We start from the raw sequence: 14,078 nt of genomic DNA on the forward strand, positions 1-14,078 counted from the left end.
AATTGGTGTATTTTGAACCATGAACCAAATTTCAGCCAGTTTCCATTAATCCTTTATGAAAGGATCGGCCAAAACAGCGCATTTATAAGTCATTTATTCCTCGACCAAATGAAATGATGAGGTCCTCAGGATGTTAGCTTTATGTACACAATCAATTTCACTTCTATTCCAAAAATATATTAAAGCGTGAACGGTTGAAATTAGTTTTACACCATTTAGTGATTATTCGGCTTCGACTACTCTATGGTTGGTATACACCGTACTATATTTGTCTACATAAATTCACGTTTTTCGTTTAAAAGTACTTAATTTAGATTAGTTCTCATAGAAAATTGTGTTTTATACGATGCAAAACCTAATGAACATACTCGCAGGGCAACTTTAAAAGTATTTCCTTAAAATTAGCTTTTTAACAAAGCGTGTAGAAAAATGGCTCATATCTGCCAATCATCCAATTTTTCAAATATAAACAAAATAATTGTACTGCGTGTAGTTAAGATGCTAAGGGCATTAAAACATTATTTAGTCGAGGAAATAATGCCTTATAGATACGCTTTTTTGATTAATCCTTACATAAAAGTCTAATGGAAACTGGCTAAAGCTTGGCTCAGGGATCAGAATACACAAATTCATGGGGAACCAATCATTATGTATTGTTCGAGGTAACAGCTAGAGTGTTAAACAAATCTAATCAACAAAGGTTTTGTTTATAAAATTCATCGATTTTCCAATAAATGCTCAAATTATAGGAAAATAGCTGCAAGTACAATATCCTGATTGTGGCCACATCCAAAAGCCTTTTTTGTTTTCAAACAGCCTTCAAAACTATTGAATTCACTACTAACAACTAAAATATTGTCAATTTTGGTCCTAAACTCAAATAAAAATATTTGTATTTTCATTTTTTTCTTAAACACTCCTATTTTTTTTGAACAATAAATTTTAAGGCGATTTATAATGTTGGTGTAAACAGAAAATAATTTAAAACATATTGCCACATTTCTGTTAATGAATTAACAGTTGGGATGTCAACAATGTTAAACAAATGCAGAATTGGCGAAAATGGAGAAGTTTAAACATGTTTTTTGGACCATTCCATTTTGTGTATGGGCACTCCTATCGTCACCATAAATGCCCAAACCCTTTGAGCGTTACTTCTTTCGGCATTTCAGGTGACGATATGTACATACATAGGAAAAATGTCTACATAGCAGGCTTATACCCCGTTTGCACTTCATCGGATTTAATAAACCCACTGGGTTTCAAATGTCAATTCCATAGCTCAAACGTCAAATAAATCCTCATATAGAAGGTTAACCCGGCAAAAAGCTATAATGCAAACGGGGTTTCAGTGCAGTTATTCTATCTGAGGAATATGAAAATATTGAAGCTAAATTGACTGCCACACTGTACATCAATGCAAATGTTAAACATTACGCAGTGGAAGAATATTGAAACCTGCAGAATGTCGCCCTGAGGTCTGCAACAGGGTGCCTCCTCATGATACCAGTGGACTATCTTCATACGGGAACGAAGATTTTACTCGGTACTGCAGCAGTACCTGCTTGGGTGTTAACGCCGTGAACATCCCTGCCACGATCTAGTGGACAGTCTTTTCATCATAAATACATACCATGATGAAATAAATAGATCTTGATACATACCAAGAATTCTGATCTTTCTTGAAATATGCAACTGCTAATCGTGGTAATGTTCTCCCAATAGATTTTTCGTGGAACTGATTGTAAGGTAATAGCTTTGACGTTTCTTAATTTGTATTAACAGAAATAACACCAAATTAAACAATTTAACGTGCTCTTGAAATCACCGTTTTTTTTTCTTTTCAACCAAAAAAGTCAGTCAGCTGATTCATTTAATTAAGAGTTACCACACTGCTATAAATTATTTTTCTGACGTTTCAATTTCCCCTTCATTCCCATCATATGTTTGTTTCATTTCACATCATTCCTCGCACAACAACAACTATGTTATCTTTTATTTTTTCGGCCGTGTGTCTTTAGTTGTTTTTTTCAACTTCTTCATCCATCCACGTTTACTGGCTCTCTGACCAACGGACGGAAGATTTCTAAGTGAAAATGGCTCCAAACGCAGCACAACCCGTACCCCAATCTCGTTATGAACCTGAAGTTGGCATCAATGCCATTCTGTTGGGTCCTCCCGGCTCTGGAAAGGGAACTCAAGTAAGTAGTTGGAGCGGATAATCAATTGAAGCAATTATAAATGGAAAACATAAAATCCCCTCAAATGTTATCTGTCAACGTCTTCGCCGCGCTGGCCATAGCTAGCTGCAACATTGTTTCCCACCATGGTCAAAGGTAGCAAGTGAAAACAAATACCTCATAAGAATTGCTTTGCAAAAAAAACAGACTGAAAGCAAATGGAAAGTGTAGTAAAGTTACATAACTTTGAAATAGTGAGCCGTCGCCAGTCAGGCAATTTATGAAGATGGTGGTGGTGTGACCAGACCGTAACATTAGTTTCCAGTTTGTAATGCTAATCAAGAATTATGGTCTGGCGCGCTATTTTTGTTAATGGGCACATGTCACAATTTCGTCGGGCGGCAACGGTCAGATCAAGGTCGTGAAGCTAGTATTTGCCGCTTCTGATAAAGAATATTAAAGAAAAGGAAAATCTTCAACGTCGATACACAACAATTCCATTTGATAAAAAGTAATAATAGCCATATAGTGCACAACACACGCACACACATACAGTAGCACGACCCATTAAAACTATACATTAGGGTGCCTCATGATATGTGTAGGAAATACAATTTGAATGTGAATTTTTAAGGATCAGTTTATGGATGGGTGTTTGGTAATTATGAAACATAAGAACTTTGTGGTATAACATTGTTATGGGAGTGTTTTTTTTTTCCAGAAATTCAACTATTAGGAGTCAGTTAGCTGAATTTCCCAGCTGTATAGGCTTAAAGGGGGCATAAGGGGCTGGCATTCTATCTAAAGTAATTGCTGGTGAAGGAACATTAAGCAATGTACAACCTACATCAAATGTGGACAAACTAGATCAAATTTTCAAGTTTTCGGGTCCTATATGTCGGAGATTTGGTATTTTTAAACGAACCTAAAGGCCTCTTGCTTCAATTCCGGCTGTCATTGTTGCTTCAGTTATATCTGCTAAAAAACTAAACACAAAGAATAACCCAGTTTCAATTTGGCTCGGCCATTCTATATTATTTTACCAAAAAAGGGCCTTATGGATCGTTTCAAAGGATTATTTTTTAGGGATTTATATTACAGATCGGTCAAAGTAGGGGCAAATCTTAATTTTATGACGTACATTGTTCTAAACCCTCAAAGTAAGAGATTTTTGTTCGATATTAATACCTAGATACTCACTGATTCCATTTATTCTTAACAATGACAATGAAACAAATAGCAGTTATGACCGCCCACACCATTCTCAAAACATTTTAATCAATGTTGGGCGAAATTAATTTTCTAATGTCTTCCATAAGGTCCAAATGAATGATGGGAACATTTATTGCTGTTCCATTCAATCAATCAATTTTGAAGACATTAACCCCTGACCAGATCCAAAGCCGGCTTAACTTTCTTAATTCTCTTCGCATTCCAATTACCTTTGAAACTAAATGTGCTTCCAAATTCTTCTTTTTCGACCGTATGTCCTTTAAATGTTATGGTATGTTCTCGTTCAATGTTGCATATTCCCATGTATTTTCCGTGTTATGAAACTTGTCCACTTCTGTTGCCGCCAGTGCATTCACGTGAGACACCCTTATGCAATGCATATCTCTATGGCCATTTGTTAATAATTGATTGGTTGAGAATATCTACTTTGAAATTGCCTCCACTTTTATTGATTATTCCATTTTTGGAAACTTTATTTAATTTAGTTGATAAAGTTATTCCCCCAACAACTACTTCAATTGTCGTCGGTTGATAAGAAAAGTTGTTGCAACGCGTCCAATTTAGAAAAGCGTTGTGTTTTTGTTTTTCTTGCATTGACCCTTGTCCATTGCAAAATAACAAATTTGATTATGTTCAATCATGTTTTTATGATTTTTAGAATATATGGGTATGTTTATATGTAGCTATATGAAACCTTTAAATATATACATAGATATCAGTATCGGAATGATGAACTGAAAATATCAGAAATACTATCAAACAACTTAGGAATCCAATTGTCAAAGAAATGGAGCCAACAATTATCAGGGAACAAATCCATTTCAATGCTTCCTTTGTAGATCTCTTTGTCAAATCTACCTCTGGTAGATCTGTCAACAACGATGTACTTTTTTGTTGTTGTGGAAGTCCATCTTCCGTAAACACCCTTGATTTCCCCTTATTGTTTTGGTCGAATGCCGGTTACGAGAAAAAAAATCTTTGTTAATAAATGTATTGATGGCCGGCATTGGCCGGAAATTTATAACTTTGGCCTATAGACAGATTAGAACACCGGCTACAAGAAACATTTCCCATATTATAATGGTTGTCTTCCAAAATAATATTTAATTTTTTATATCATATTTTTTTTTTATTTAATATTTTGCATATTATATTTTATATGTTATATTTAATATTTTATAATTTTTATTTTATATTTTATATGTTATATTTAATATTTTATAATTTTTATTTTATATTTTATATTTTATATTTAATATTTTATAATTTTTATTTTATATTTTATATTTTATATTTTATATTTTATATTTTATATTTTATATTTTATATTTTATATTTTATATTTTATATTTTATATTTTATATTTTATATTTTATATTTTATATTTTATATTTTATATTTTATATTTTATATTTTATATTTTATATTTTATATTTTATATTTTATATTTTATATTTTATATTTTATATTTTATATTTTATATTTTATATTTTATATTTTATATTTTATATTTTATATTTTATATTTTATATTTTATATTTTATATTTTATATTTTATATTTTATATTTTATATTTTATATTTTATATTTTATATTTTATATTTTATATTTTATATTTTATATTTTATATTTTATATTTTATATTTTATATTTTATATTTTATATTTTATATTTTATATTTTATATTTTATATTTTATATTTTATATTTTATATTTTATATTTTATATTTTATATTTTATATTTTATATTTTATATTTTATATTTTATATTTTATATTTTATATTTTATATTTTATATTTTATATTTTATATTTTATATTTTATATTTTATATTTTATATTTTATATTTTATATTTTATATTTTATATTTTATATTTTATATTTTATATTTTATATTTTATATTTTATATTTTATATTTTATATTTTATATTTTATATTTTATATTTTATATTTTATATTTTATATTTTATATTTTATATTTTATATTTTATATTTTATATTTTATATTTTATATTTTATATTTTATATTTTATATTTTATATTTTATATTTTATATTTTATATTTTATATTTTATATTTTATATTTTATATTTTATATTTTATATTTTATATTTTATATTTTATATTTTATATTTTATATTTTATATTTTATATTTTATATTTTATATTTTATATTTTATATTTTATATTTTATATTTTATATTTTATATTTTATATTTTATATTTTATATTTTATATTTTATATTTTATATTTTATATTTTATATTTTATATTTTATATTTTATATTTTATATTTTATATTTTATATTTTATATTTTATATTTTATATTTTATATTTTATATTTTATATTTTATATTTTATATTTTATATTTTATATTTTATATTTTATATTTTATATTTTATATTTTATATTTTATATTTTATATTTTATATTTTATATTTTATATTTTATATTTTATATTTTATATTTTATATTTTATATTTTATATTTTATATTTTATATTTTATATTTTATATTTTATATTTTATATTTTATATTTTATATTTTATATTTTATATTTTATATTTTATATTTTATATTTTATATTTTATATTTTATATTTTATATTTTATATTTTATATTTTATATTTTATATTTTATATTTTATATTTTATATTTTATATTTTATATTTTATATTTTATATTTTATATTTTATATTTTATATTTTATATTTTATATTTTATATTTTATATTTTATATTTTATATTTTATATTTTATATTTTATATTTTATATTTTATATTTTATATTTTATATTTTATATTTTATATTTTATATTTTATATTTTATATTTTATATTTTATATTTTATATTTTATATTTTATATTTTATATTTTATATTTTATATTTTATATTTTATATTTTATATTTTATATTTTATATTTTATATTTTATATTTTATATTTTATATTTTATATTTTATATTTTATATTTTATATTTTATATTTTATATTTTATATTTTATATTTTATATTTTATATTTTATATTTTATATTTTATATTTTATATTTTATATTTTATATTTTATATTTTATATTTTATATTTTATATTTTATATTTTATATCCTATATTTTATATTTTATATTTTATATATTATATATTATATTTTATATTTTTTTTAAATTTTTTTTTAATAATTTAATATTTTATTTTTCGTATTTTTATATATTATATATTATATTTTAAATTTTTTATTTTATATTTTATAGTTTGTATTTTATAATTTATACCTTGAATTTTGTATTTTGAATTTATTAATTTTTAATTTATATCTAATAATTTCATATTTTATTTTTCGTATTTGCATTTAATATTTTTTATTCTATATATGATGAGTTTTAACCTCTCCATTGTCTTATCTCCTTTTATTTATCAAGTTTTCCTTCCATTTTTGATATTTTCAGGCTCCCTTGTTGAAGGAGAAATACTGCGTTTGCCATTTGTCCACTGGTGATATGTTGCGTGCTGAAATCAGTTCCGGTTCAGAATTGGGTGCCACCTTGAAAAAGGTCATGGATGAAGGCAAATTGGTTTCCGATGAATTGGTCGTTGATATGATCGATAAGAATTTGGACAAACCAGAATGTAAAAATGGTTTCCTTTTGGATGGTTTCCCACGCACAGTTGTACAAGCCCAAAAGGTATGGAATGGGAAATAGATAACAAACAAAAAACAAAAGATTTAATTAATAATTTTATAACTTAACAGTTGGATGAATTGTTGGCCAAGAGAAAGAGCGAATTGGATGCTGTCATTGAATTTGCCATTGACGATAGTCTATTGGTTAGACGTATTACTGGTCGTTTGATTCATTCAGCCAGTGGTCGTAGCTATCATGAAGAATTTGCTCCACCCAAAGTGCCAATGAAGGATGATGTAAGTTAAATTTAAAAGAAATATTATTTAAAATTTAAATAAATTAATTTTTGGTGTCCCTTTGCAACAGGTTACCGGTGAACCCCTGATGAGACGTAGCGATGACAACGCTGAAGCCTTGAAAAAACGTTTGGAATCCTATCACAGACAAACCAAGCCTTTGGTTGACTACTATGCCTTGCGAGGTTTGCATTTTGCCGTTGATGCTGCCAGAAAATCCAGTGATGTCTTCTCCCACATTGATTCCATTTTCCAACGTCAACGCAAACAAAAGGCACAACAATCTTGATTGGGGGCCTTTTTTAGGAAATTATTTGATAAAAATTTCACTTGATTTAATAATTGATTATTTGAGTTTCTCCTATTTTATTTTGACTGCCAGAAAGAAAAAACAACAACTAAAACAAAGGTGTTTATAGGATTTAATTAATTAATTATGTACTAAAGTTCAATGTTTCTTTGATTTAATTTTTTGAGAAAAAATCCCCTAGAATCAAATATTCTAGATTTTACTATCCACACAACTTATAGCGTCAATATGTAACACATATACATAGCTACTTATGTATAGGTGTATATATGTAAACTATGTTTAAAAAAAGAAGAGCAAACAATAACAACATAAAACAACTCTTATAATTATAAATGTATAATAAAATGAAACCGAAACAAAGAAAAAATATAAAAACAATATAAACCACATTGTATTATGTCCCAAATGTAATTGAAATACCACAGAAGATCAAAAGAAACAGACCCAGTCCCCCTTTTAAGAAGAAAAAAAAAGAAAACTAACAAATCAAAACATATCTACAGAACACATTTTTTGAGATTTTAAAACGCATTTATTTTTCTTAAAAGTCTTAACATTTCAATTCTTTACATATATAAATATCTTAATGTTATAATACTCTCAAATATTTAATGACATTTCTTCAGTGTATATTCCAACCAACCATCCGAATCCTAGCTTGACTTTCCATGCCTTTACCAAATTCTTTGCTTCATATCATTATGATATGCCACTTGAATTCCCTTTCCTTTTGTTATCCTTTTTGAAACTCAGAATTGGCAATGCATTCCATCCTCCTATGGTACAATCGATAGTAACTGAAGCAAGCAAAGCGTAGCATACTTTAATAAAGTAATATTTGAAATCAAATCGAAATATATTCTTATAATCACACATATTATAAGTAATCTATGTAAAAAAACCAGATGCCAGTTAAAGATGGAATTACAATATTGTTGCCATCAGTAAAGAACTGATGTGTTGCTCTGAGCATTAATGAGATTGTACCTAAAGCAATGACAGTAAAATAATAAGAATAAACATTTAACTAAATATAAATAATTTGATTTGTTTTTGCAAGTTTTTACTCAGAAGCTGTGATAGGGCATATTTGACTTTATATGTATATAGTATTGATATGTTAAACGTTTGTGTTTGACCTTGCTAAGACATTATTAAAATCATTTAGTAACAATCAAAACAACGGCGAAAAAAATTGGAAACAAATTGAGTAAATGTCTGTCCAAAATTAGCGAAGATTAGTTGATTATGTGAGCCATATAAATTAGGGTGGGGACGACTTGAACATTTTAAGGGGCGCTTCTGGTTTTTGTTTCCTGGGATTGTACTGAGCACTGTGAACAAATTCAGCACGGAATTTTTATACATGATTGCCCTGAATGTGTTCAGAGAAATTGTAGCCCGAGACAATAGCTATAACTTTATTCTAGAAAATAAGTCAAAATTTCAAATAGTTTACGAAATATGTGCCCAAATTAGCAAATTTTCCAAAAAATATTTTTTGCTCAGTACAATCCCAATCAGAAAAGCGAAGCGCCCATTTAGATTTTTTTCATTACAAACTAATAGCCCCACCCTAATTTATATACATTCTGTTCTTCTATATGCATCTTGCCAAAGCAAAGAAATGTAGTGATTTCATAATGTCAATTGATATGGATTAACGAAGGAAAGGTTCATAAGTAATTTTAGGGAGGACCAATATTACAAGAGAGAGATAGAGAAATTCGCAAAATCAGGCAGCAACAAAAATAACCTCACTCTATGACTGTCCAAAAAAGCAAGTAAAAAGTGGCAGTCAGCTTTGCTGACCGAGATATAGTACCTTCAGTCATAGTATCCGAGAAATTGACTTAAATTGGATTAAAGTGCGAAAAAATGTGTACCTGAATGTAACTGTAGCAAAATTTTGGAGTCATTACTTTCGGCACTTTAGTTGGTCACAGTGGAGTTTTTTAAAGCTTTTAAACCATTATGGCCGGTAGCATGGATTTACGAAAAGAATTGTACCGCTGTAATCAGAAGAGCTACCTTCGTTAAAAATTTCAAAGGATTTCTCGAACAGCCTTTCAACTGAATTTAAGTGAAAATGTTGAACTTATGTGAGGTAAAGTGTTGCCCGATATAGACCTTCTGGGAACTTGAATAGGAACCCAATTCGTAATTTATGGTGCTCATCAGTTGATGTGGTTTTTGTTGCAACGCAAATATGTTCGTATATTCTACAGTTATCAGGTTTTGGTTCCTCCGTTTCCAGACTCAAAAATTCTGCAACCTCCATAAAGAATCAGGAGACAGGTGAGTGGGGTTAACTGAGCAGCTAAACAAATGCAGCGTGTCGTACGGTTCCAATGCACATGTCGGTCATGTGTTGTTGTACCAGCATGAAACATACGTAAAAGCATAGGTTTGATGCTGGGTTGGCATATGCTGTGTATCATGACGTCAATTCGCAATTGAGGCCGCTGCATCGTAAGGATCTTAACTGGGCTAAAACCACTTGTGTTTGCCTTGGCAGCTGCCGTTCCCAAATACATCCTCCACACTGCATCTCTGTACGGCCTGCGCGACTACAGCAGTGTGAATGCTATCCAAACCTGCCTGATAGGCTCGTTGCTCACTGCGACAACACCGAAGCAGGTACTGCATCGACAACATCCTGTGTGCTGATGCACTGGTAAAACCTTCGTCTCCTCATGAAGATGGTCCACTGGTGTCATGAGGAGACATTCTGGCAGGTTTGAATCTTCTTCCACTGCGTAGCGTCATGCTGTCGTCGCATATCTTGCCACAGACAGCCCTATTGCTTAGTAACAGGTCAAATCTCTATGAAATATCCCGTTTATGCGCAAGAAGGTAGAAAAAAACTTTAGGACCTTATTCATACTTCAGATCTTATCACAAATAGCTGTGGCTGTGCGGACGTCTTAAACAAGTCATCGAACGTTAACCCCAATATTTTGGGGTAGTCAGCCGTGTTAAAATCGTTGAAAAATCAAACATATGTGTGGACGCCAATCGTTTTTCAATCCAAGACCCCTAGAGTGAAACAGAGAGTTCCCCAAGGCAGGGTGATATCTCCGGTACTGTTTACCCTCTATCTTTCGGAAATTCCATACCCCCAAAACGGCAAAGAGGTCGGAATGTATGCGGAATATTGTATGACGATCTTGGCGTAGGATCCTATCATAAATGACATATGTGATAGGTTAAATGTCTACATAACTTACCTGGTGCAGTTCTTCCATCTGAGAAATATGAAAATATCCGCCGCTAAATCTACTACCACACTGTTCACCACTTGGACGGCTGAAATGAGGCTTCCACTGAACATATTGGTCGATAGTGTACTTGTTTTCGACCACTAACTACCCCAAAATATTGGGGGTAACGTTCGATGACATGTTTAAGTCGTCCGCACAGCCACAGCTATTTGCGTTAAGATCAGAATTAGGAATAAGCTCCTCAAGTCGTGAACTGTCAACATATTGGTCGATAGTGTACTTGTTTTCGACCACTAACTACCCCAAAATATTGGGGGTAACGTTCGATGGCATGTTTAAGTCGTACGCACAGCCACAGCTATTTGCGATAAGATCAGAATTAGGAATAAGGTCCTCAAGTTGCTGGCCGGCAGCACAGTTCTCGAACATATTGGCATGGTTGACGGTACCGAAGGCATTCGATAGGTCAAGAGCCACCATAACTATTCAGTCGCGCGGCCTTTTCCGGATAAATTTTGGTGTTGTGCATTTTCCACGCTGATGTTGGGCATCTGAAAACTGCTCCTCATCATTGCGAGGAGTAGTGCCTCTATAATCTTTGCTACTGGCGACAGGAGTGAAATCGGCCTGCACGATTCACCTCTATTGGCATCCTTGCCAGGCTTCAGTAGCGGGACCAACCTGCCAACTTTTCAGGATTCTTGTACAATATGGGTGGCGAGCGATAGCTTAAGAACACATACTCAACTCCATGTTCATCCAGTTGCTTGATTAAGCATTATCATTGATATTCCGCGTGGGCCCAACGCTTTGGATGATTTCGCGTTTCCATCGTAAATTGTGGTGCTCTATAAACTGTCGTTTAAAATAACACGCGCATTTCTTTGCGCCAGTTACTGTCACGCCGTTGAAAGTATTATCCTTCCTTCCCGGATTCGATTTAAACGTGGCCCACAATTTACGTAATCCTCCAGGTGGGTGGTCTAGTCTCTTTTATCGCTTATGTTCGCTTACTAGCCTGTTTACTTCAAGAGTAAGTTCTCTATGTCTCTGTGTTCAGTGTTCGTACGACGAAGCTCATCACGCTCATTTGCTTGTCCCGCTGCCTCTGCTGGGAAATTTAGTCTGATTTCGAGTATTCGACCAGCAGATACATACATATGTAGCTAGCGGCTGTGCAGTGATGATGTCCCAGAAAATTCTCCCAGCTACCCGAGTATCTGAGGAAATGGACAGCTCTCTGAAACGATGATTGGTGAATCCTTTTAAACCCTTGCCAATCAGATTTCCCATGGTTCTGAAAAGCACGGTGGTCGAGGTTAAGTCGGTTGGTCTATTTACGTGACGGGTTGCCAGAACATGTTAATCAAGTCGAGTGTCACAACGATGATGTCTGTAGTGGGATTCTCTAACGCATTTTTTGGCTGCCGACAAAAACCGGTAAAATTAAAACGCAAAATTATGAATGAAAAATATGAATAAAAGTTGTCAACATTGTTGATATCGGTAAGACTTAGCGACAACATTATTTTGGATGTTGGAAGATGTTATGGCGCAGCAGTCAGCCAAATAACTCCTTTAGCCGATAGCCTTAGATGCTAGTGCTATTTTTATACCCTCAGCCTTTAGGCTAAGGAGGGTATATACACTTTGATACGATAAAAATGTGCCTCATCGAAATAATGGTTTTAGACCCCAAGTATGTTTGGACGAAATGTGTTTCAGACAATTTGGACTCGATCTAGCCCTGTCCGTCCGTCTGTCTGCCTGTCCTGCTGGCTGGAGCGCACGATAACTCTCGAACGGATGAACAGATTTGGTTCAAATTTTGGCTTTCGTAATATTTTGCCCAAACTTAGTTTAAGTTCGAAGATGAGCTACATCGGTCTACTTCTTCCGGTACCTCCCCCATAAAAGTTCGCAAATGTTCGGAAAGTTTGTGCGCACGATAACTCTTGAAGGGAGTAACCGATTTGGTCCATACTTTGTATAGCGTAAACTTTCCACTAGAGTAATATAAGGTTCCAATATGGTCTCAATAGGTCCACTCCTTCGGGTACCTCCCACACAAAATTTCGGAAAAGTTCAGTTTAGGGGCATCACTCGAATCGCTTTGATTTTTGTTTAAGCAACCTGTATTCACTGCCCTCCATACGACGGTACAAGTTTCATCAGGGGCAAGTCCATACTTCCTGAGAAAATAGCATGAAAGTTGCAAAAAACCCCTATGACACCGTGTGAGGTGGTTGGAGCGCAAGATAACTCTCGAAAGGATTTGCCGATTCGGTCCAAAATATGGCCTTAGTAATATTTTGTCCAAACATAGTTTAAGTTTGAAGATAAGCCATATCGGTCCACTCCTTCAGGTACCTCCCCCACAAAAGTTCAAAAATGTTCGGAAAAATTTTTCGTACGGTAACTCTTGAAGGAAGTGGCCGAATTGGTCAATACTTTACACATCTTAATATATCTACCAGATATAGATCAGGTTCAAATATGGACTATATTTGTCCACTCCATCCGGTAACTCCCACACAAAATTTCGGATAAGTTCACTTTAAGACCTGCTCTCGAATCACTTTGATTTTTGTTGAAGCAACTTGCATTCGCTGCCTCAATTGCGGTGGTAAACGTTTTTTTAGGGGCAAGTCCATACTTCTTGAGCAAACAGCCCGAAGGGTGTAAAAAACCCCTATGGTACCATATGTAGTGGCTGGAGATCCATTCGTTTTAGTATCTCCTCCGCAAAACTTTTGATCTTTAATCCTAATCAACATTTTTGTCGGTTCAAACGCCCAAAATTTTTAAAACCCCCTAAATACATACGTATTTTGGGAAAAATTGTTTCAATATATACAGGCTGAGGGTATATCTCTGTCGGCAAAGCCGACTGATACTTTTTTACTTGTTTTATATAATTTTATTGTAATTTTTTATTAAAATAAATATTTGAAATAAATAAATAACTCCTGGAGGTGGGTAAGCCGGAGCTGCATCGGAAGAACACCCATTCCATATGCTCATTACGTTTTACTGATATTGGATTGTAGTGGATGCGGATCTGGCCAACGGAACAGATCCATGGCCTGTGGTTTTTCCCTCTCCCGGCATGGACCGAAAGAGTTCTGAACACCTCTGTCAAAGGTCCAAAAGAGTCAAGCGATACTGTCCATATTCGAACCTAATTTATGTCTGGAAGAAAAAAGTT

General features: G+C 31.6%; 1 protein-coding gene across 1 annotated transcript; it reads left to right on the plus strand.

Moving 5' to 3' along the window:
- The first annotated feature begins 1,959 nt into the window (after nt 1-1,959).
- Nucleotides 1,960-8,684, plus strand: Ak2 (Adenylate kinase 2). Its single transcript, XM_073990488.1, has 4 exons — nt 1,960-2,201; nt 6,861-7,097; nt 7,166-7,333; nt 7,404-8,684. The coding sequence occupies exons 1-4, from the start codon at nt 2,097-2,099 to the stop codon at nt 7,620-7,622; spliced, it is 729 nt and encodes a 242-aa protein (XP_073846589.1). The 5' UTR covers nt 1,960-2,096; the 3' UTR covers nt 7,623-8,684.
- Nucleotides 8,685-14,078: the final 5,394 nt, after the last annotated feature.

Source organism: Musca autumnalis, unplaced genomic scaffold, assembly GCF_047663935.1.
Source record: "Musca autumnalis isolate F117 unplaced genomic scaffold, ASM4766393v1 scaffold_5, whole genome shotgun sequence".
In the NCBI taxonomy this organism is placed as follows: domain Eukaryota; kingdom Metazoa; phylum Arthropoda; class Insecta; order Diptera; family Muscidae; genus Musca; species Musca autumnalis.

Excerpts from the sequence above, each read along its gene's own strand:
- Ak2 (XM_073990488.1), top strand. The coding sequence starts at position 2,097 with ATGGCTCCAAACGCAGCACAACCCGTACCCCAATCTCGTTATGAACCT. Across the intron at positions 2,202-6,860 it reads GCTCTGGAAAGGGAACTCAA|GCTCCCTTGTTGAAGGAGAA; the intron begins GTAAGTAGTTGG and ends TGATATTTTCAG. Across the intron at positions 7,098-7,165 it reads CAGTTGTACAAGCCCAAAAG|TTGGATGAATTGTTGGCCAA; the intron begins GTATGGAATGGG and ends ATAACTTAACAG.